Source organism: Rousettus aegyptiacus, unplaced genomic scaffold, assembly GCF_014176215.1.
Source record: "Rousettus aegyptiacus isolate mRouAeg1 unplaced genomic scaffold, mRouAeg1.p scaffold_m13_p_7, whole genome shotgun sequence".
Lineage (NCBI taxonomy): Eukaryota > Metazoa > Chordata > Mammalia > Chiroptera > Pteropodidae > Rousettus > Rousettus aegyptiacus.
The window spans coordinates 59776188-59798506 of NW_023416310.1; the positions used below are offsets into that span (position 1 = coordinate 59776188).

Sequence of the window (22319 nt, forward strand, 5' to 3'; positions counted from 1 at the left end):
AATTATGTGTTCCAATTGCCATGTAATTTTCACCGGGTTTTTGGAAGCCTGAACATAAAAGTGACTTGCAGATGATTTTAAAACCCACGGCCCCATGTAATCTAGTATATCAAAGTTTAAAGTTTAAAATCCTTTGATAGACTAAAACTCAAAGTCAGTATGTTTCATCTCCAACTAGAAAGGGAAAAGGAAAGTGAGTTTCAACAAATGAACAAACAGTCCATAATATAACTCGTGATTTGAACCCATATCTGAACCTTTCTTTGAACCATTTTTTACTACTTCCCTCCCGTATGCAACAAAATTATTTTCCATATTCATCATGAATAGCAACAAGTAATAAAAATGGTCAGTAAAGAACTGTAGTCAGTGATTTAACTTTGGATAGACTCACTCCAGTAAAAAATTATCAGACTGAGTTGATTCATTCCTGAGTTTTAAAACAAATAATTTATTATTACAGGAGAGAGAAAATTTTAATTTAAAAATTTTATTCAAAATCATCAAACTATTTTATGAACAAAACTTTGCACTTACTAAACAAAAAGTTTATGCCTCACAGTTTGCACTTCTTTAAAATCCAGTATTTTACATTCTGAGTACAAACAAAAACTCTACGGAGTCACATGGAATGACAGAACTGGAGTCTCAAGTTCTGCTTTGTCATCTTTAAGATCACTTTGCTGCTATCATTGTTATTCTGAATCTACTTAGTTTATTAAAACATCTTACTACTTACTTGGTTGAGAAAATAAGCATTAGACATGGTCCCATGTAGAAACGAAATTGGTACATGCTGTAATAATCACAGAGGCAGCTGGTACCACAATCGTGTGCATTTACAATGTGATTTCAGAGATTCTTTTGGCCAGGATTGAACGACTGAAGGTAGCATCTGCATTTTTGTGGTCCATCTTTGTATTTATGCCTTACTCAGAGTTCCATGCAGAAGTCTATTGAGGTTCCTTCCATCTTTTTCCTATAGATTTTATCAAATCTCTCATTCTGAGCCACAGTGAAGTGGTTTTTCCAATCCCCCACAGTTCCTAGAAAAAGAAAGCCGAGATGAGAGTGTCACTCTCTTATTGAATAAAGTTTTGGTGGCCTGAATAGAGTGCCTCCCCTTTACTTTCCTTTCAATGGATATCTGTCCACTCTCAGCTCTCTGCTCAAGAAGTAGCCCTATGGTGCTATGTAGGGGGTGGGCTCCTAAACTGGGTAGACGATTGACTCAAAGGAGCTGGTGACCTGGCCCCATATATTCACACAATGGATTACTACACAAACATAAAAAAGAATGAACTACTGACACATAGCCACATGGAGGAACCTCAAAACGTTGTATTGAGTAAAAGACACCAGACACGAGAAAGAACACACTGTACGATTTTATTTATATATAATCTAAGAACAGCCAAAACCAATCTCTAATGGTAGAAATTCAAAAAGTGGTTGTCTCTGTGAGTAAAGATTGACTGAAAAGAGGCATGAAGAGAAACCTTCTGGGATAATGAAAACGTTTAATATCTTGATTAGGGTGCTGGTTATACATGAGTATATTTATCAAAACTTGTTGTATGTAAACTACATCTCAATAAAAAAGACTTTGGGGAAAAATATGAATGATATTTACACACACACACATATACATATATATATATATATATATATATTTTTTTTTTTGCCTAGCAGCAATGGTGAAAATAGTTTTAAAAAGGGAAAGTACCATACCCTTTTTCTTAGCAATGCTTCTTTTGGAAAACAATGTAACAGAAATAATAGTGTCACGACATAAGAACATATTCACAAAGATGTTTACTGTAGCATTGTTCATAAAGACAAAAAATTGAAAACAATCGTATTGTCTACCATTAGGAGAATAGTTGAGTGAAGTATGACGTATCCATGCTTTCATACAACATGAAACCACTATAAACAGCGAGCTACGTGGACCTACATGCCTTGTGCTGGATGGATGCCTGATATTCTGGTAAGTGAAGGCGTATATGACCACATTTTGTCTTTCTGGAAGCAAGCTTTCATTGTGGTATATGTGTTTGTGTATGTGTGAGTCTGAGGGAAGGAGAATCAATAGAAAGATGAGTATGTATGGGTCTGTAGAAGGGCTACTTGCGAAATCATTACCATTGATTATTTGAAGAAGAAAGAAATGGAATTGTTTGGGGTTTGTTTCGGCAGCATAGGATAGCATTATAGACTAGGAAATGCAAGAAAATAAATTCAATCATATGTTTAAAGAAGAAAAGAAGTTCAAAGCAGTATGCAGACGATGGTTCCAGTGTTGTGAAAATAAAAAGTCTTTTTTTATCAAACAGAGAGGGAGGGGACTTCCACACCATTGACAATTACTTCTGGAGAGCAGAGTTTTGGTGAAGAGAACTTTTAAAATATAATTCGATATCGATCTAAATTTTACAATGATGTGTATTACTGTTAAAAATAAAATGTGATAAAGGTTTTTATATTCCTTAGAAAATGTTAGCCAGGGCAGTTATAATTCCTCTTTTTGGAAAACAATGTAACAGAAATAATAGTGTCAGAAATGTTAAGAGAATGAGGTGGTTCTCAGCAGTAGTTGTGGCTGCAAACTGTGATGAGGAACAGGTTTGGGCCATGGTCAAGACAAAGTTGTGAGTGGAAACCGTGACAGCAGAAGCTGAAAAGTAGAAAAGAAAAGGGTACAATGCAGAGAGCGAAAGAAGAAGCTGGTCAGCAGAGAAAGGCATGCATGGCAGATAGGTAGAGAGCAGCTGAATCTTGCATGTGGAGGTGTGTCAGAACAAGGAGCCAGAAGCTGCTGCTGCCTTTGGGGCCTGAATGTCAGTGAGGCCTGGACCAAGGGTGGCTCCTGCTCTTAACTGTCTTTGAGACTGCACGTCCATGTTGCTTCATAAGACTCCTTTCAGTAAGCCCCTCATTTTGAGGCTCACTCGAGGGACTTTCTGTTCCTTGCCACCGAATAATCCAGAGAGCTACCCTCTGTAACAAGATCAAACCTTTGACCTTATTAGCAGCAGATAGTATAAATAGTGTAAATGTATTGTCTTGAAATTAATAAAACTTAACATCTTGGTAAAAGGCAAGCAGTACGTTACCAGATAAGCTGAGCATTTGTAATACTTATAATTACATAGTATTTCAGACCCCACAAACCTTTTCTCATGAAGGGGGAAATGGACTGGTCCAGGATAGATGTGGGAACTGCAGAACGATTTGTCATGGGATTTTCTTTCATTTTCTCAAATGATGTCTCCTGGACAATTTTATCCAGTATCGTCTCATTTAAGTTCCTTCCCATGAACTGCATTACCTTCTGAATTTCATGCTTTGGGTCCTGTGGTGAGGGTAACATTGCATTGGAAGAAAAGGGTATCAGAAAGACACACTTACGTTCCCCAAGGTCTCCCTCCCTGAAGTCCTGAAACAGCTTAGAATTTCTCTGCACCGGGGTCTGAAGCGGTTCTTCTGAAGGACCTTACTCACCTTCTTTATGTCCTCATAGTGAAGGAAGAGCATCTGGTATCTGTCCTTTATCTCCCACCATCCTTTCACATGGTCATACCAGGAACCCCAACACACTGTAACAGACACAGGAAATAGAACAGTCCTGTATAGGGATCATTCAAAATCTTCCAATAGTTAGGAATGTTATTTACCTGAAGTGTGTTGAAGACAGAGAAAAACATCAGCTATATCCTAAGAGTCCTGATCTGTTTGATTTGGAGAGTGATGTAGAATGGGACACCATGGGGTAATTTATCCCACATGCTACCTGAAGCGGCTTCATATTTATTATGCATAATCACATTGGCCTCAAAATGGAACAAGGATACTCTTTGGAATGAGGGTGACTCTACAGGGAAGGTGACCCAGAAATAAGGCTTTCAAACCAAATGGGAGATATTTGCTTGGGCTGTGGATATCCACGATGAGAGAAGCCAGTCCAACCAGGCTAAGTCTGTGGTAAAGCTAGTTTGCCTAATGAGTGAGGCATATGACTGTTTAGGAAATCAAAATGTTAGGTGTGATTGAGCTTAGATGGAGTGGGGATGCAAGGATGTAAAGGACTGTCCTTTACCTTTTCCACTGACGAAGGTTTCAAAATACTCTTCCCAGGTACCAGGGTCAGGAAGCATTTGATTCATCCTTTGGAAATGGTAGTAGGAAACCATACAGTCTTTGGCATTTCGAGCGACATAAAGGAACTTGGAGGTGAGAAGAGGGGTAAGGGAAAGACAATTGTATGAAAAGCAGTTTTACACAGGTGAAGCCACACTGAGGGTGGCTGTGCACATCAGGCTCAGCTCTCCTGTGCTGGCGATTCATCTTGGCCTTGCGACCTCCCTCTGTCCTCTGGCTGTCCCTGCTCTTCTGCTAATTCTGCTCTCTCATCCTAACTCGGCCCTGTGAAGTAGCCTGGCTCCCGATTGCCCCTTTGGTATCAGAGTACAATCTTTCTCTAGAAACCGTGACCCACCATGAGACTAAAAAACTTTCGCTTGCATACTGATGATCCTCCTAACACCTTCATCGAGGTTTCCCAGAGGAGCAGAACAACTTTGTGGTGAAGAGGTTTGGCCAAGTAGCAAGAAAATAGCTATGATTTTTTTTTTTTCTAGCATCATCAACTCTATTATTTCCATCTCTAACCACATCAACTCTTCCCCTACAAAGCATCCCTGTAGGTTTCATTTTGACCACAGTTTTGCGTCCTTGTACCCTCCCAGACTTTTAATTTAACTAAGTTTGACCTTTTATCTCCTTGTAACTTCTAGGTACTCAACTCACATTCTAACAGCATTAATCTCAAAGTGGCCTTGTTGATTAGCCATTCCATGACTAGCCATTTCAAAGCTATGGCTTTTTTGTTTGTTGGTTGGTTGGTTGGTTTGTTGTTTTTGTTTTACCCTAAAATGGTGGTTCTCAATTGGGAATCATTTTGCCCTTTAGGGGCCTTTGGCAATGTCTGGAGACATTTCTGGTTGTTACAACTCAGGGGGCGGGGTGCTACTGGCCTCCGATGACTAGAGGACAGGGATGCTGCTCAACATTCTACAATGCACAGGACAACCTTTCCTCACCCCTAAGAATGAACTATCTGGCCCAAAATGTCATGTCTTTTATTTTCTGTATTCTGATGATTGACATCTTATGGCCTTATGGACCCCAGAGGAGCTGCCCCTGTCAGGGTCAGCCCATTCTTAGAGATAGTCTAACAAGTCGCCATCAAGCTCAATTTTCAAATGCACAGCAACCAATCCAGAGCCCATATCTCAACCACCTCCCTTATTGGGCCCTCACACCTTGGGCCACTCTCTGCCTGCTCTAATCACTCCTGGGACAGGACTAGACAACAAGAGATAGCCCCGGGGCCCACTGAAATTATTCCAACTAGTCAGTCCTAAACTGCTTACTTGCCTCACCTATCTTTCTTTGGAAATCCAGTAAAGGCTCTTACTCCAGTTTTACCCCCACTCCCTTTCCTCCTGCCTGACCCGCGCAGTGCTCCCTTGTGTGGGACCTGCAGAAAATCTGAAATTCTTAATCTTTTTAACCTCTGATTGGCTTTCACTTCATTGCTGCTTGATAATCATTTTATTAATTTCCTCTTTGTTACTTCTCTTATTTCTCTTATTTTTCACCTCTCTTCTCTTTTCTCTCTGCAAACCTTTATCCCATCCCCCTCTCCAAGTTCATAAATCCTCTTTTCAGCTGTATATATGATTCACTTTAACCCATCCTTGAGTTTTTCAGTTAAGCGATAGTATGTATTTTCAGGTACAGAGATCCTGTTTATTTATTTAACAAATTTAATGAATAATTCTTTAAAAAAGTACCTTATTGCGGTCTTTGATTTTTAATTTAATCTTTTATTTCTTTATACGGCATATATATTTTTCTTTTATTTCTATATCTGATAAATTTATTATCTGAAATTCTGCTTTTGTTCTTTCTGCGACTCTTTCCCATGCTGGCTTGTTCCGTTGTGTATTTTTTAATGTGAGATGGTGAGCTCAAGCGGGATCACTGCGGTGTCCAGTAGAAGCTCTAGAGAGGATTCTGTATTGGGTTCTTGCAGGCATCCTGGGGACACTGACAATGGGAACTGTGTTACGCAAGTTTTTCAGCTTACAGCTTCTTGGACAATGCAAGTACAAGTTCGAATCTCGAATCCTTGAGAGAGAAGGCCTCTGGCTACACATTCTCAGGGGCGCTAAGAGCCCAGGTCCACACAGAGATGTTTCCTCGGCCCCCTCCACCCATCCACTGAGGATGAAGCCTTCAGCAGTCCCAGCTTCCGTTCTGCACTCTGTGGTTCCTTTTGCTCTCGGCTTTGACGCTGCCCCTCTGCTTTTAAAACTAAAGTTGCTGGATTATCCAGGTCAACAAATCTCCCTGGGACAACTGTAGTCTCAACTATAATCTCAATTTCTCTCTGAATTTCAACTCTCACGTCATTTTTTAGGATTTAGGAATTTCTCTTACTTTACCTTGATCTCAGTTATGCATTTAAAAGAAAATTTGGAATATGTTATGCAGCTTTCCTAAGTGTTTTGTACAAAAGGGTTTCAGGAGATCTAGTCTGCCATAATCCTGGAAATGGAACTTTTTTTTCCCTTATTCGACTTCACTGAAAGGACTCAGGTCCTTGATGTGAATCCTCTCAACTGTGCTACTGTTCCCTAGAAATACATCTTTCTTAACCTTTCTTTCCCCCTCCTTTCCACCTCTGAGAAAACAGTGTTCCACTTTCTTGCCAAGGCTGGCTGATGGCTCAGTTTGTACACTTGACTCCATTCACCCCACAGCCACTCATTCATGGCTCGTTCAGCAAACACGTTTTCATGTCCTCTATGTGCCAGGGGCTGATTAGGCACAGGAATGCAGAATAAATAAAGTCCTAGAATTAATAAAACTAGAAACCCAGAGTCTGCTAGAAGCTGAAACCGAGGGTCCCCTTCAAAAACACCACTCCATCTACTTAACTTTTACATAATCTTACAGGTTTTTTTCCCTCTCTCTTTATTCTCTGATACATTATATGAGTCTTCCCATTGCCCGCAACCTAGGGTGATCACCTGCTTCCCATCCTTTCACAGCCAGACTTACCGAAATAGCAGTGAACACTCACTATCTCCCCAAGGTCTCTAGTTCTCTCCAAAAATTCAGTTTGACTTGTGGCTATTTTTTGTTTGAAACTGTTCAAGCGGATGTCCTGCTGGTTGTAAACTTTACATTTTTTCCCTAATGGGTGATAAACTCTCAACACCTCAGAGATAGTGGAGAAGTAAAAAATGATGACATATGTTCTGAATTGAGGTGGGGAGAAATTGCTCTCAGGAGACTTACCCTCCCTTCTGTCCCCAGTGAGGAGGGGTGGGGTGACTGTTACTGTCTTACCTTGCAGTTGTTTTTCCAGAAAGACGGTGGCAACAGCTGAGTGGGAAGGTGAGTCCTTAGTGTCCGTGGAGAGGGCATTGCTCTGGCTTTTTCTACACCTTTAAAGTAAGCCAAGAGGAACCACCTGAGCACTATAAGTATTGCATGGGGAACTTATATTACAGGCTCTGTCCAGATGTAGCATCACCTGCCTATCTTTCTGCTTGTCTCTTGACTTTCTGTCGGGATTTCATAATGGAATCACGGATATTACCTTCACTTCTGTAGAACAATACAGCTTGAGAGCAAAAAGGGAGTTTGGAATTAATTTACTCTGTCACTTTTAGGGCGTAGAGCCCGAAACCGAGAATGGACAAATGATGTCTTGCTGAGGCAGAGCCAGCCAGGACCAGAGCACAAGCCTCTGTCACCTCCCAGCCAGTGCCCATCCTTGTGTGCCTGTGGCTGGTGCCCATGTGCCTGGCCTGTGTGCCAGTCACTTGTTTTAACTCTAAAATCCTATACACGTGATGACCTGATTTCTCTCCTCTCCTTTAAGATACTTATTGGATGCTCGTTCTGTGCCATCATTGTGTCAAACTGAGGTTAGAGGAAAAGGCAGCTAAGGTAATGAAGACATGGCCCTTCTTTCCAAGAAACTTCCATTCTGGTGGAGGAATCAGAGTGAATGGCAGGGGTTTTTCCGAAATCCAGAAAAAAAGCCTGATAGTAAGTAAAGTAACATTTAATTTTAAATGTGCATCAATACGTTATGTTCTGAAACAGCCTTCTACCTCTCTGGTCCTCTGAGCACCAACCTGAACTGATGGAGCAAGTTAGTGCCTGGTTTCCAAAGATGGGGGCAGGTAGAAAGCCACCGTGAGGAAGATGCCTCACTCTCTCCCTGCCAATCACCCTGGGAGATCCGTGGCCATGTCTGACTTTTAAAAAGCTGGATCCCAGGGCATGTTGCTCGCAGGGCTAACTGCCGTCTCCCCCACTGTAAATTGGGCTTGCGGTCCATCTGAGCATTGAAGCAGTAAGTGGCACAGAACAATCACCCAGTAAGTGTTATGCCCTGAGCCTGAGGAAGAGGAAGAATCTCTGCCAGATGCCAGTAGAGAGAAGAGGACACAGCCTTTCACTCTGGGAAGGACTGGTCTGGGGTTGAAGCTCCTGTTACCACCACCTTGAAATGTAAGTGCTCCTGGTGGCCTCAAATTGCGGCCTCTTTTGAGCAGCTCAGATCATGTTTCTCTTTTACCTAAAAACCTTAGGCAGCATCTAATACCCACAGTGACTTTTCAAGCTGCGTACATGTCCGCGTGTGTGTGAGAGTGTGTGTGTGGCAAGAAGAGAGGGTAGGAGGTGGTAGTGAAAGGATATGCTTCCTTCTGGTTTCCTTTTCTTTATTTTATAGTTGGGAATCTCCGATAGTTTTTTTCTTTTTAATATTTTTAAAATTTAATAATTTTCTAAAATACAGATAATATAAAATTTGCCATCTTAACCTTTTTCAGTGTACAGTTCAGTGGTGTTAAGTACCTACGAGTGTTTTACAACCATTTTCCAGAACCCTTTACATTTTGCACAACTGAAACTGTATGTTAAACACTGACTCCCACTTCCACTGTCTCTCAGCTCCTGACAACCAATTCTCTTTCTGTTTCTTTGACTCTGACTACTCTAGAGACCTCATTTAAGTTGTCTTTAAGTGATGCCTTATTTACCTATGTTCTCAAGGTTCATCCACGTTGTAGCATGTGTCAGATTGACTTCCTTTTAAAAACTGAATAATACTCCATTGTATGCATGTACCACATTTTACTTGTCCATTCATCCATCCATGAACTCTTGGGTTGTTTCCACCTGTATGGTGGCTCCCTAGGGACCCAAATGAGGAGGGAGTTGAAAAATAGAGAGGTGAGAAGAAAGAAGAAGCAAAGAGAAGAAGAAAGGCTGTGACAACACTGCCCTGAGTATGTTTGCTCCCCACAGGACTCCTGTGTGGGAAGGAGGCTGGTGTGCCTAGGCTTTCCTCCTCCTACATGCAGCCCTCCTGGCAGGCTTGGCCCAACTCCAACTTCAGACTTTTCTGCTAAAGAACTCCTACAGCAGGGAGAGAGTCTGTGTATTTGGGGCTTTACATAAAGCATTCCACAGGTGTTTTCTTTTACAAATTCAGGTAAATTATACATCCCCTCCCACACATACCCCGTCTCTCTCTCTCTCTCTCTCTCTCTCTCTCTCTCTCTCTCTCTCTCTCTCTCTCTCTCTCTGTCTCATCAATGCTCCAGAAAAGCTGGTTAGGTTGTCTCCTTTCCCTGGCACACTGTTCAGCTTCTGGGGCCATTAACATGCCTCATGCTACAGAGTTCATTCTCAAGCTCATCCTGTGAAGGAAGGGGACAATCGAGTCATTTTTAGCCTTCATCTTCTGCACAAGGTGCTTGAGGTCTGGCAGGACAGGTAGATAACAATAGCAGCCTATCGTTTTAGGTTATCCTCTTCTTCAGGAATTGGCCTGTGGCCACGTTCCTCTCACTGTGCCAATAGCATCCTATGCCAATCTCTACCAACACACTCACTGCTCGTCATTATATAGTCTGCATGGGAACATAAATTTATTGAGGGCAAGTGGAGGTATGGCATCTTCTGTGCAGCTCAGGACTTACAGTATAAACATTTGTTGAACTGAAGGGGTCATTCCTAGATTTCACCTAACTGTAGTTCACACACACAGACATATTTGTCTTTTCAAAGTGTTTCAAGTTCCATGTTCATTGCATTGCAGATGAATACCTTTGTCGTCCAACAGCCCGGTGACCAAGAATTGGTGGGAGGGTGAAGGGGGCTCAGGAGGGAGAGTGACCACGCAGGGCACAAGCTCGCACAGCATTCAGCACTGTCCACCCACTCCAGAACTCTCCGAGGTGGCTGGTGTACCACCACATTAGTCTATTTCAATACCCACCCTCCTCTCCTCAGTGGTACTCCTTACCTCTCAGGGATTATCTATCCTGAAATAAAACTACAACACACCCATCCGTTTGTGGCTGGAAAGACCACAAAGCCTGTAACTGCTTGTTACCTCTTTGGACACAAGGCACCTTGGTTCATAAAGACCATTTTGATTGCTGCGATATGTTATGCTGGACTACTGGTTTTTATCCTTTCTTGAAATTCTCCAACTGCTGACATTCACTTGAGAGAAGCTCTATACTGTTGTTTTTATGCTGATTCAGTTATTAGACACTCTGCTCCCCACTGCCAAAGATACCTCCATAGAAATTATGTTTAGACTTTTTCTTCCCTCTCTTTAATCCCCCAAATTGTCAGAGGTAAGACAATGGCACAGGGGCAGAATGTAGAAATAAAATAAAAAACTTGGCTTGGATGAACCAGAGAACACATGGGGTTGTGGGATGAGGGATTTAACCTAAAGAGGGGGTCAGTAATACCTAACACTTGAATAGTATCTACTCTGTGCCAGGAACTGTTCTAAGTTTTTACATATATTAACTCATTTAATCACCACCACAACTCTGTGAGGTAGGCACTAATCCTATGGGCATTTCGTGGCTAAAGAAACTATAACAAAGAGAGGGTGAGTAACTTGATGAAGGTCATGGAGAGTATAGTGGCATCAGGATTTAAACTCCAATTGTCCTTATAAAGACCAAACATAAACAAAACTGGAAGGAGTGTATCACAGTTAAGCCAGCAGACAGTGGCCTGTGTGTGTGGGGTCAGAGCCCCACAGACAGTTCAGAAGAGGGACCAGACCAGGCATCGGATTGCAAAGCTGGTGGCCAACAAGGACAGAAATTAAGGGCCAGGAGAGCCAGAGGGCCTGGGCCAGTAGGACCTTAAGGGAAAACAAAAAGACTCAATGATATTCTAACACTCTTGTGCAGGTTATAGGTGTCTTCTGTGCATCAGATCAGAGACTCGTCTACCTCAAGATACTTATAGAGATGTATCAGTACTCTGTCAACAATTGCTCCAAGTTCAAATTTTAGCACCAGAGCTTCACTAACTACATTTTTATATTCCCACTTCCTTGTGTTTCCAATTTTCTGTTTCCAGACCTACACAATGCTGAAGTCTGGGGAAGTAGGCTTTCCTTTTCCCTCATTCTGCAAAATACTTCCAGCAGCTTTCAGGAATGGCCTCGTTTGCCTTCTGGTTGTCTTTTTGAACTTCATTATTTTGGTCTGAAGAAAGAAAATTTCCAGTTCAAGTATTATCTGAAAAAGGCTTTTCTACTGAATATAAATAGTTGGCTCTAAATGCATTTTTTGGTCCATTTTCAGGCATTCGCCTGGCTATACTGAGCTTTTTTTATTTTTATTTTTTAAATTTTTATTTATTTTATTTTATATTAGTTTCAGGTATACAGTACAATGGTTAGACATTTATGCGAGTTATGAAGTGATCTCCCCAATTACGTTAGTGCACACCTAACACTATACATAGCCATTACAGTAATATTTAATATATTCCCTACGCTGTACTCTACATCCTCATAATTGTTCTGTGACTACTAATTTGTACTTCTTCATCCTTTTCCCTTTTTTTATCCAGTCTCCTAAGCCTGCTCCCCTCTGGCAATCACCAGTAAGTTCTCTGTATCTATGAGTTTATTTCTGTTTTGTTTATTCATTTATTTTTTTAGATTTCACATATAAGTGAAATTATATGGTACTTGTCCTTCTCTGTCTGACTTAAAAAATTAAATCCTAAAAAATTGAAAAAGAACATAGGGCGGTGAGGGAGGCACTCTTACCAGAGGGGTGAGGTGGCCGAGCCCACTCAATGAAGGGGTGGCGGTGTTGAATGATGGCTCGCTGACACTTTTCCATGTCCCCATTTTGTTCAATCATGTCTACAATTTCCTGAATCCACGTTGTCCCTGAGGCCCATAAGGAAAGAATGAGAAGCAGAAACCTTTTAGACAACATGTCCTAAGTGTCTGGGTAAATGAAGGGAACGAGGAAATTGATGGCATTGGTTTCAACCTCCTCTCAGGTCATGAACCTGCTAGCCATGACACATGGACAGCTATGTGGGACACACCCATTGGATCTCTATGGAGAGAGGAGTAGCAGAGGCAAAGCCACATGATGCTTTCACTCAGAGCAGACGATGACTGAGCACAGTACACTAGGCCCTCTGGAGCCATTATTGACCCCAGGTAAACCCAGGAATACTATGTATCCTGAGATCACTGTTGCATAAAAATAAGAAGCAGCAGATTTCCCTGAAAAAGTGCAAACATCTTATCAAGGGAAATTCCAACTGATGTGAGAAGCCCATGCTGACTCAGTAGGCCAAGGTCTTTCTGTCCCCCTGGTCCCATAGTTACCTGATTTAGGGTAAGTGCAGATCAGGAGATCATCTGGCTTGGCCTCAAAGTTCTGGATCTGACTCCAGTTGTCCACAGTTGTAGCCTGTAAGGGGATTCCTGCCACCTCTCTCAGTTGTGGCCGTCTCCCCAAATCTGTGGTCAAGGCCATACTGCCTTGGATGGGAGGAAGAGTCCTTATGGGGAGGGAATAGAGAGAGTCTTTCAAAAAATTTGTGGTACAATATACATGACATCAAACTTACTAGTTAAACCATTTTAAGTGCACGCTTCAGTGGTATTAAGTATATTCTTCACACTGTTGTGCAACTATTACTGATGTTCACCACCAGCAACAACTTTCCCATTAAAAATAACTCCCCATTTTTTGTACCTCCAGCCCCTGGTCACCACCATTCTACTTTCTGTCTCCATTAAGTTGATTATTCTAGTTATCTCATATAAGTGGATTCATATAATATTTGTCTTTTTGCGACTGGCTTACTTCACTTAGCATAATATCTTTTAGGTCTCCGTGTTATAGCTAGTGTCAAAAATTCATTCCTTTGTGAGGCTGAATAATATCCTATTACGTGGATATAGCACATGCTGTTTATCTATTCATCCACACATGGACACTTAGGTTGCTTCGAACCCTGGGCTTTTATGAATAATGTGGCTGTAACATGAGTGTACAGATATTGCTTGGAAACCCTGCTTTGTAATCTTTTGGGTATATGCCCAGAATCGGAATTGCTGGATCATTAGGTAATTCTTTGTTTATTTTATTTTTTTGAGAAATTGTCATGCCATTTTCCTCAGCAGCTGCTTTGTTTTTCATTCTCACTAGCAAACATGAAGGTTTCAATCTTTTACATCCTCACCTACAAAGTTATTTTATTCTTTTTGAAAATTTTGATTTTAAAAAGGTATATGAGGTGATATCTCACGTTGTTTTGATTTTCATTTCCCTAATGATTAGTGATGCTGAGCATCTTTTGATGTGCTTATTTGTCATTTCTAGGTCTCCTTCGGAGAAATGTCTACTTAAGTTGTGGGGCTGTATTTGAATCTGGTTGTTTGTTTTATTGTTGTTGTTTTGAGAGAAACTTTTTAAATGGACAAATTCAGGAATCCAGGAGGAATGGAACACTATTACTCTAGAATAATTGGCTACTGGGATTGCAGAAGATACTTACTGTTATTTCTAATAAAGATAATGATAATAATTAAAAGCTAACATTTATTAAACACCTCAGTTTGCATGTGCTGGGCTAAGTGCCTTATATATATTAACTCATTTTGACTCTTCATAAAATGAGTGTTAAAACTTTAGACTGAAAGGGTCCTTGTAAAAAATATAACAGTTAGTGATTATTGGAAACTGATTAACAGAATCTGGCCCAGCCTTTCCACGGAATGGGTAAGAGAACTGGATGCCCAGCAGAGAGAAGCCCATTTTCATGGTGGTTTCTAAGCTCAGAGTGAGTTGGGTCTTTTAGGAAGGAGACTATATTTCAGAAAATGAAATAAACTATTTCTGGGAAAAAATTTAAATATAAGAAATAGCTGTGTTTATAATGTGCTAAAAAAAAGTTATCGTAAACATGTGAAAAAATGCTCAAGGTCACTAATCATCAGAGAAATGCAAATGAAAACACAATGAGATATCACCTCACACATGTCAGAATGGTTATCATCAATAAATGAAAGATCAACAAGTGTTGGCAAGGATATGGAGAAAAGGGAACCTTCATTCATTGTTGGTGGGACTACAAATTGGTACAGCCACTATGGAAAATAGTCTGGAGGTTCCTCAAAAAATTAAAAATGAATATATCTTTTGACCCAGAAATTGCACTTCTGGGTATTTATCCAAAGAAAACCAAACAATAGTTCGTAAGATCTATGCACCCCTGTGTTCAAGGCAGCACAATTTATAATAGCCAAGACATAGAAGCAACCTAAACGCCCACCAACAGACGACTGGATAAAGAAGTTATGTTCATATACAATGGAATATTACTCAGCCATTAAAAAAAATGAAATCCTACCTTTAGCAACGGTATGGATGGACCTAGAGGTTATGCTGAGTGAAATAGGTCAGACAGAGAAAGATGAATGGCACATTAGTTCACTTATATGTGGAATCTAAGGAACAAAAAGAACAAACTAATCAAAAACCGACTCACAAATACAGAGGATAATGTGAGGATGGCCAGAGGGGAAGGGGTTTGGGAAGCTTGAAGAATGGGGTGAAAAGTTAAAGGAGTATAAATTAGTAGTTGACAGATGGTCACCGGGATGGGGAACATGGCGTAGAAATGCAGTGAGCATTAATGTAATGGCTAGGTAGAGAGCCAGAGGAGAGAAAGAGCAATTAAGGGGATGGTTTTATAAACTATAAATGTCTAATCATCGTACAGTATATTTGACACTAATAATAAAATTAAATTAAAAAACAACCAAAAAAGAAGTTATAGTTTGGACAATACTCCTGAGATTGCTGTGTGAGTAACTTCAGGAGGGAGAAGGAAAAGAAGTCACATTTCATACAAGCCTTGTGTGTTGGATCCTTTATAGACTTTTCTTTTTTCTTTTAATTCATAGCATAATTTTGTTGAGAAGAAATGATGACCACTGTTATGAAATGGAGGCACATGATCAATAACTTGCCTATGATTGCAGCTGACATCTGTCTAGAAATCCCACATTCCCTCTTAAAAATATCTATCGCACAGGAATTATTATTTCGATGTATTTAATCTTTTTAAAATACATATTGTGATAGGCAGAATAATGGCCCCCAAAGATGTCCATGTCTTAATCTCCAATATTTTGCATGGCATAGCAAAGAGACTTCTCAGATGAAATTAAGGTTAAGGACCTAAGACTATGAGATCGGGCTGGATTATCTGGGTGGGCCTAATATAACTACGAGGACACTTAAAAGTGGATGAGGGAGGTGAAAGAGCCAGTTAGACTGATGCAGCCACAGAAGAGGCAGAGGAATTCATTAGAAGCTTGAGAATGACTTATTGTCCCACTGCTGGCTTGAAGACAAAGGGACATGAGACAAGGCATGGCCTCTAAAAAGCTGAGAAGAAACCTTAGCTGACGGTCAGCCAGGAAAAGCAACTCGGTCCTATAGCCGAATGGAACTGAATTCTGCCGACAACCAGAATAAGCTCAGAAGCAATTCTTCTCTAGAGTTTTCAGAAAGAAACAGCCCTTTCAGTACCTCGTCTTACCAGAGACGCTTGTTTTGGACTTTTGACATACTGAAGAGTGAGAGATAATAAATTCGTGTTGCTTTACAATGCTTATTTAGATACTATCAGGCACTGCATTATGTCTGCCCAAGAGACAGGGACTTTAAGGAAGTGAATTTGGAGAAAAGACCCTTAAAGAAGTGACAGTGTTAAAATGAGGCCATGAGGGTGGGCCCTAATCCAATCTGACTGGTGTCCTTATAAGAGGAAGTTTGAGCACATAAGAGACACCGGGGTTGCACACCATAGAGGAAATGCCGTGTGAGGACATGGTAGGAAGGCAGCCATTTGCAAGCCAAAGAGAGAGGCCTCGAGGGACACCTAGATCTTGGCCTTCTAGCAGACATAAATTTTCAGCCAATTTTACATTCCTAGATAAAGAATTTGAACTTTACTTTTTAGGCAATAAGATGTCTATTGATACTTATGTGGATGAAAAAGGGGCCACTTACTAAGCCTCAGTAGCTCGGGTAAGGTCTGCATGATGGGTCTAACAAACTCAGACTGAAAATAGTCACAGAGGATGATCTGAACATAAAAATGCCTGACTACAAGTGGGTCATGGCAAATAGTCACATCCTAGGCTGCAGCTTCCTTGACAGAGGTTAATCTTTACCTTAAGTGCACCTATTGTCTTTTTGCATCTAAGATGACTTACCTTTGGAAAGTCAGAGTGATCCTTTTTCTCAGATCCCTCAGGGCACACCAATCGCACCAGAAGAGCACAAAACCACAGAACACTCATTGTTACTTTGTTCCCCAATTACCATGTCAATGTGTTATAAATGTTAATTATTAACTGTCTTATACCACCAATATCAAAGAAATATGTGTCTCTCTGCTCTACTTTTTATCCAATCCCTGAGATTTCCCCACTTTGCTTTCGCCTGCCTCCTAATCTACCACCAGTGGATTTCATGTTATCCTCCTTATGAATCCTCCTTTCATTCTAATGTATAAAATGAGCTGTGAAACTGCCACTCTCCAGAACATTTTCTTAATCCATTCACATTTTATTCCCCACAATTGTCAGTTTGCCTCAAATAAATTCATAAAAACTCTCTCCAGGTTTGGATGTTTCTTATGTGGACACTCCCATAGGATCCTGTAGTATTTTATAGTTCTTACTTCACTGTCCTACAATTACTTATCTATATGTCCAGCACCCTGGGGCATGAGGACCTGGTGCAGTCCCCTTTGCAGACCCTGCATTTGTCCCAGGCAATGGCTGGAATGAAAGGATGGCCCTTTCCGGGAGAAGAACTAGTTGTGGGCAGAGAAGTAGAGCTGCCCCTGGGGAAGGAGATTGGAGAGAGAGCATATTTGGGGATGAAGTCAGTGTGGAAAAGAGAGATGATATTATGGGAGAGGGAACTTTTGGAGATTTTGCCTTAGGAACCTGAATTTCTAGGTCTAACATTGTGAGGCTGGTATCTGCTAGTTAGAATATCTTTTATTCTATTTTTTAGGTTCCTTAAAATCTTTACGGCTTGAGTAGATCAGTCCTATCCATACAGTAACATCTACATTACTAAAAGCAAAGATTTAAAAAGTAAACTAATGAGTTAAGTATAAGATTTAAGCTATATTCTCACTTTCAAGTTCCAGCTGAAAATCAGCAGCCCAAAAGCCCAACCAAGGGTAGTGAGCACAGAAAGCATGTTCCAGGGAAGCAGTGCAGTTCCCTGGGTACGGCGATGGCAGAGGCTCAAACCACCGCAGTGTCAGAGGCCCCTGGGACTTTCAACAGGTCGAGGCCCTTTGGGGGCCTTTTGGTTTCAGGGTGGTAGGTTGGATCCGTTGTGCCTTCCAGATCTTAACAGAAACAAATTTTATGACCTGGACTGAGAAGGATGATTACATAAATGATTACATAAAAGTGCCCTTGTCCACTCTAGAAATCTCGGCTCCACTGAGTTTATGCAAAAACGTCAAGAACACACTGTTCCCTTCTCTGGGTTCACTGCCCAGGCTGTGTGCACTGGTCACCAAGCTGTGCAGCTCAGGGTGCATCTGGCTGTCATGGCTCCTCCGTCTGACAGAGACTGTAAACCACTGCACTCGTGGGAAAATGGACGTTGGCTCCAGGACCAGATGCATCCAGGTCCAAGTAAGCTCCTGCTCCTTTGATGTTCTCCTTCCCTTTCCAGGCTTCTTAGCCTCACTTTCTTTCTGCAGCTACCTGACATGTGGGTAGTGGTTCCTGTCTCCAATTGTTATAAAATTAAAAACAGCAATGTTAACAAAACACCTTGCCTAGTACATAGTAGGAGCTTAAAGATGTTCCCTCTTGCCCTTCTTCGTAAACTGTGTTCATCCAAACTTAAATGTTAAGAAGACAGAACAAAAGTCTACAACCTAAGTGTGTATTTAGTTATATCTTGCTTTGTCCTACAGAGGGTATACTTTCATGGAGGCAGATTATATTCCCTGGTGTCCTTGGCTACCTGGGAAATCAAATAAACACTGTAGTAAATGATCTCTGAAATGCTACTGTTCTGCCAACTCCTACCCTTGTTCATTAACCAATGCTTTTCTCTCTGGAATTGAAGTGTAACCACATACCCCAATTGCCCTTCCTGCCAAGATTTCCCTTGCCTTCTTTGACTCTGTACCCTCTGATGCTTCTCCACTGACACCTGTACCTTTTGTTTTCCAAATTTTTTTTTTTTAATATGACTCCATCTCTCTTCATGCTCTCATCTCCTTGACAATTTTACTTATTCCAGTGCTGTCAACTCTCAACAACTTTTGGCAGATACATATTCTGCACCGTGCCCTTCATCTCCTCAATCTCCACTGTGTATGCAGTCCACGTTCCTGTCAGGTCACAATAGCGCCTTCATCCACACCTGAAAAACCATCTTGGACTAAGGCAGAGAAAGGGCTCCAACTTAACAATGCCGTTGATTAATTTAACATGTATTTATTGAGTGCAATGTGAACCAGTGAATAAACCCATAATCCCTTCAATCTCAGAATTTGCAGTTAGTAACCATGGTTCATATCTGCTTCCTCCACATTCACAAAAGATAAACTGTAACACTGCAGAAACTTCTAGCCAATCTCCTAATCTCTGGCCTCGTCCCCTCTGGTCTCTCATACACTTACCACATAAATTAAATGTTATCAGTTCAGATCAAGGTATCACCTGGTTGTTTATGCACCAAAGTCAGTGTTTTTGACTGGAATTCAAGGCTGTCTTCTATATGACACAGTCCTCACCATGTACTCTAATACCAGCTCAACTGAATAACTCACTGCCCTATGATTTCCTGCCTCCCTGATTTACTCTTGTTTTTCCTCCAAAAATGCTCTCAATCCATCTCCATTGAGTCATATGCTTCAGCTTTGAAGCCATCTTTTCTTTACAAGTCTCCCTTAAGTTCCAGGTGAAAATAATCTCTATTGTGAACTGCTGTAGGCTTTTAAAAGGTAAGTTTATTGAAGTCTAATCCATATACCATATAATTCGCCTACTTAAAGAGTACAGCTGAATGCTTTTTAATATGTTCACAAAGTTGTACAGCCATCACCACAATCGATTTTTGAACTTTCTTATCACCTACCTCATAAAGATATTCCATACTCATTAAGTCATCTCCCTTCTTACTATCTAACCCGCTTCAGGTCACCAATAATCCACTTTGTGTCTGTGGATTTGCCTATAGTGGATCTATCATATAAATTAAATCATATAATATGTAGTCCATGTAATTTATTTGCCCTTCTCTTTTAGCAATTATCCCTTTTTATTTTAATGAGCAAATCACTAGTGCTCCCAGAGCTCAAGCATCTTAGCTGTCATATGGGGAGTAGCTCTAATGTTTATGCTGTATCATTTTTTTTAATGAACACATCTTAGGTCTTAATCAGAATAGGCTAGCTAATACAAGCTCAGTACATAGTTATTCACTATTTACCCATTCAACTAGATTGATAAATATATTTATTGAATGGAAAAATGAATAAACAAAAACTTTAGTTTACACCAAGACTGGGACTAGGGAGAGGTAAACTAGAGGACTAGAGTGTAAAATGTAAGGAAACACTAGCTCTCAGGGTTGCACAAGCCCTTGGGAGTGAGAGCACATCCTTTATTTATGCCCCAGGCTCTGTCCTTGCCTCACTCGTGCTGGCTGGTGTTCTGTATAAGCACCATCCACACTGATTTTCCCTGACAGAGATTCATGTCCCTCTGAGAAAACTTCTGAGCACCAGGTAAAGTGCTCTCTTTGGAGTTAGGAGAAATTCTCTACAGCAGCTTCCTCCTACCAGAGAGACGAAAGCTACCATTGTCTCTATGAAGAACTTCAACAGCGACCTGAGGGGGTTTAAAATTGGGAGAAGTGACTGAGTGACCTACTGCTATCAGTGCAAAAAGGATAGCGTTTGTTTTCCCAGTGAGCTGGCTCTGAGAAGCACTGAGGACAAAGGTCTTTTCCCTGAACATAGCCATCTGACTCACAGTTCTGGAGGCTAGAAGTCTGAGATCAAGGTGTCAGCAGAGCTGGTTTCCTCTGAGGCTGTGAGAGGAATCTGTTCCATGCATCTCCCCCAGCTCCCAATGGTTGCCAAAATCTTTGGCATTCCTTGGTTTATAGATACATCATCCTAATTTCTGCCTGCATCTTTGCACGGTGTTCTCCGTGTGTGTGTGTGTGTGTGTGTGTGTGTGTGTGTGTCCAAATTTCCCCTTTGTATAAGAACACCAGTCATACTGGATTAAGGGCCACTCACATAACTTCATCTTAACTTGATCATCTGCAAAAACCTTATTTCCAAATAAGATCATATTCACAGTTACTGAAGTTAGGACTTGAACACAAGTCAACCCATAACACACTAATATCAATTTTTTAAGCTCTGAAAAAATTGCCAGAAGTTTTTTCAAAATTTCCACAAAAGTTTTTACCTCCATTTATCATCTCTAATTAAATTGGCTCTTTGTCCCAAAGCACTAACATTCAAAATAAATGTAATTATCTCTTATTTCATTTAATAATTATTTTATTTAGTTTTGCAGTTGTATTTTCTTTTTTCATTTAGAACACATGTTGTTTCAGCTACCTTATGAGTTAATTGTGGGTCTTTGTTTTAGTCTTGGGAACCTGTTACTCATTTCGACATTGTTTCAAAAGACTGAAATTACACTCTGGAGCACAATTGATTTTTAACTAGAAACTTCTTGTGCAAATTTCTGAATCCTCACAGCCACCTGTTATGATGACAATTGTACGCTTTTAAGGCAGAGAAAAGCAGCCATATGACCAATACTTCAGCAATTTTCCAATGGTGCCTATATGCTCTTAGGATTTCTTAAATTACAAGGTAATAATTTATATATGTCAAAACACTGAACAACTTAGTAAATATTGATAATATAGTGAATGAAACAGCATATTACAAAATACTGTGCTCGATATGATTCTACTTTGTAAAAAAAAAAAAAAGTACTGTTTATCTATAACTGTTATGGAAAAACTATGCACCAGAGCCTGCACCCCCATGTAGCCATGGTCATCTCTCGGGATGGGAGACCACCAGTTGCCAGATATAATCAATACACAATGCATCTCTTACTATTCCTTCAATCTGTTTCAGTGGGGGATAATCTTTCCCTAATCCTGGACAGGATCTAGGGCAGTTCCATGATTTCCGTGTTCTCTTTTAGTTCACTGATAGTACTGCTGTTACTTAAGCGGAAGTAGTCATGATTCTATAATTAGAATGTAAACTTGTAACAGTGTTATCAGAGATAAGACTTCTTCTACCCCTTCATGTGCCAAGGTCTAAATTTGGAGAACAAGACAGGATTGAATTGTACTCTCTGTGTAAACCAGCTTCTCCCAATTCATTAGCTACAGATTTGGACTCTGCCAGGGTCAAATATGAGAAGAGGAAGAGAGGGCTTAGAAAATTTCTAACATGGCTGGGAGCCTTTGTGACTTCTGATCTACCAGATATCCAAGTCTTTCTCTTGTGAGACAATTGGCATTCTTTTCGGAGTTCCAGATCTGCTACATTTACCAGCCATTATTGTACAGTAGGTGCATGTCTACTGGCCAAAAGCTCTCCTTCCAGCTCCTTGCTCACTGTTCTGAAATACTGGGCGTCTTGGGGCCTTTCTTGTGTGGCCCGCATGTTCATGAGAAGCATTCAGACATCTTTTGTCTTGACCTCTCTTGGGTGTGCAGGACAATGCCGGCCCATAGTACCCTGTGGTTCCTTAGATTTCCTAAATGGGACTTAAAGCCTGGAGTCCACAGGGCTCCTTTGGTGCAGTGCACCTCAGTTAC

The 22319-nt window shown here is 40.7% G+C and overlaps 1 protein-coding gene across 3 annotated transcripts in view; it reads right to left on the minus strand.

Annotated features, from left to right (window-relative positions):
- Positions 1 to 707: 707 nt before the first annotated feature.
- The window catches only part of LOC107498108 (sulfotransferase 1C2), a 28003-nt gene continuing 6391 nt past the window's right edge, over positions 708 to 22319 (minus strand). Inside the window, exons 1-8 of one of the 3 annotated variants that reach the window (XM_016120787.2) lie at positions 16679 to 16760; positions 12770 to 12945; positions 12191 to 12316; positions 7423 to 7520; positions 4100 to 4226; positions 3505 to 3599; positions 3175 to 3355; positions 708 to 1046 (exon numbers count right to left, since the gene is read on the minus strand). In XM_016120787.2, the coding sequence (XP_015976273.2) occupies positions 934 to 1046; positions 3175 to 3355; positions 3505 to 3599; positions 4100 to 4226; positions 7423 to 7520; positions 12191 to 12316; positions 12770 to 12920 (891 nt within the window). In that variant the 5' untranslated portion in view covers positions 12921 to 12945; positions 16679 to 16760 and the 3' untranslated portion in view covers positions 708 to 933. Of the gene's footprint in view, positions 1047 to 3174; positions 3356 to 3504; positions 3600 to 4099; positions 4227 to 7422; positions 7521 to 12190; positions 12317 to 12769; positions 12946 to 14802; positions 14825 to 16678; positions 16761 to 22319 lie in introns of those variants that run through there. The other 2 variants (XM_016120789.2, XM_016120788.2) reach the window with 2 other exon arrangements.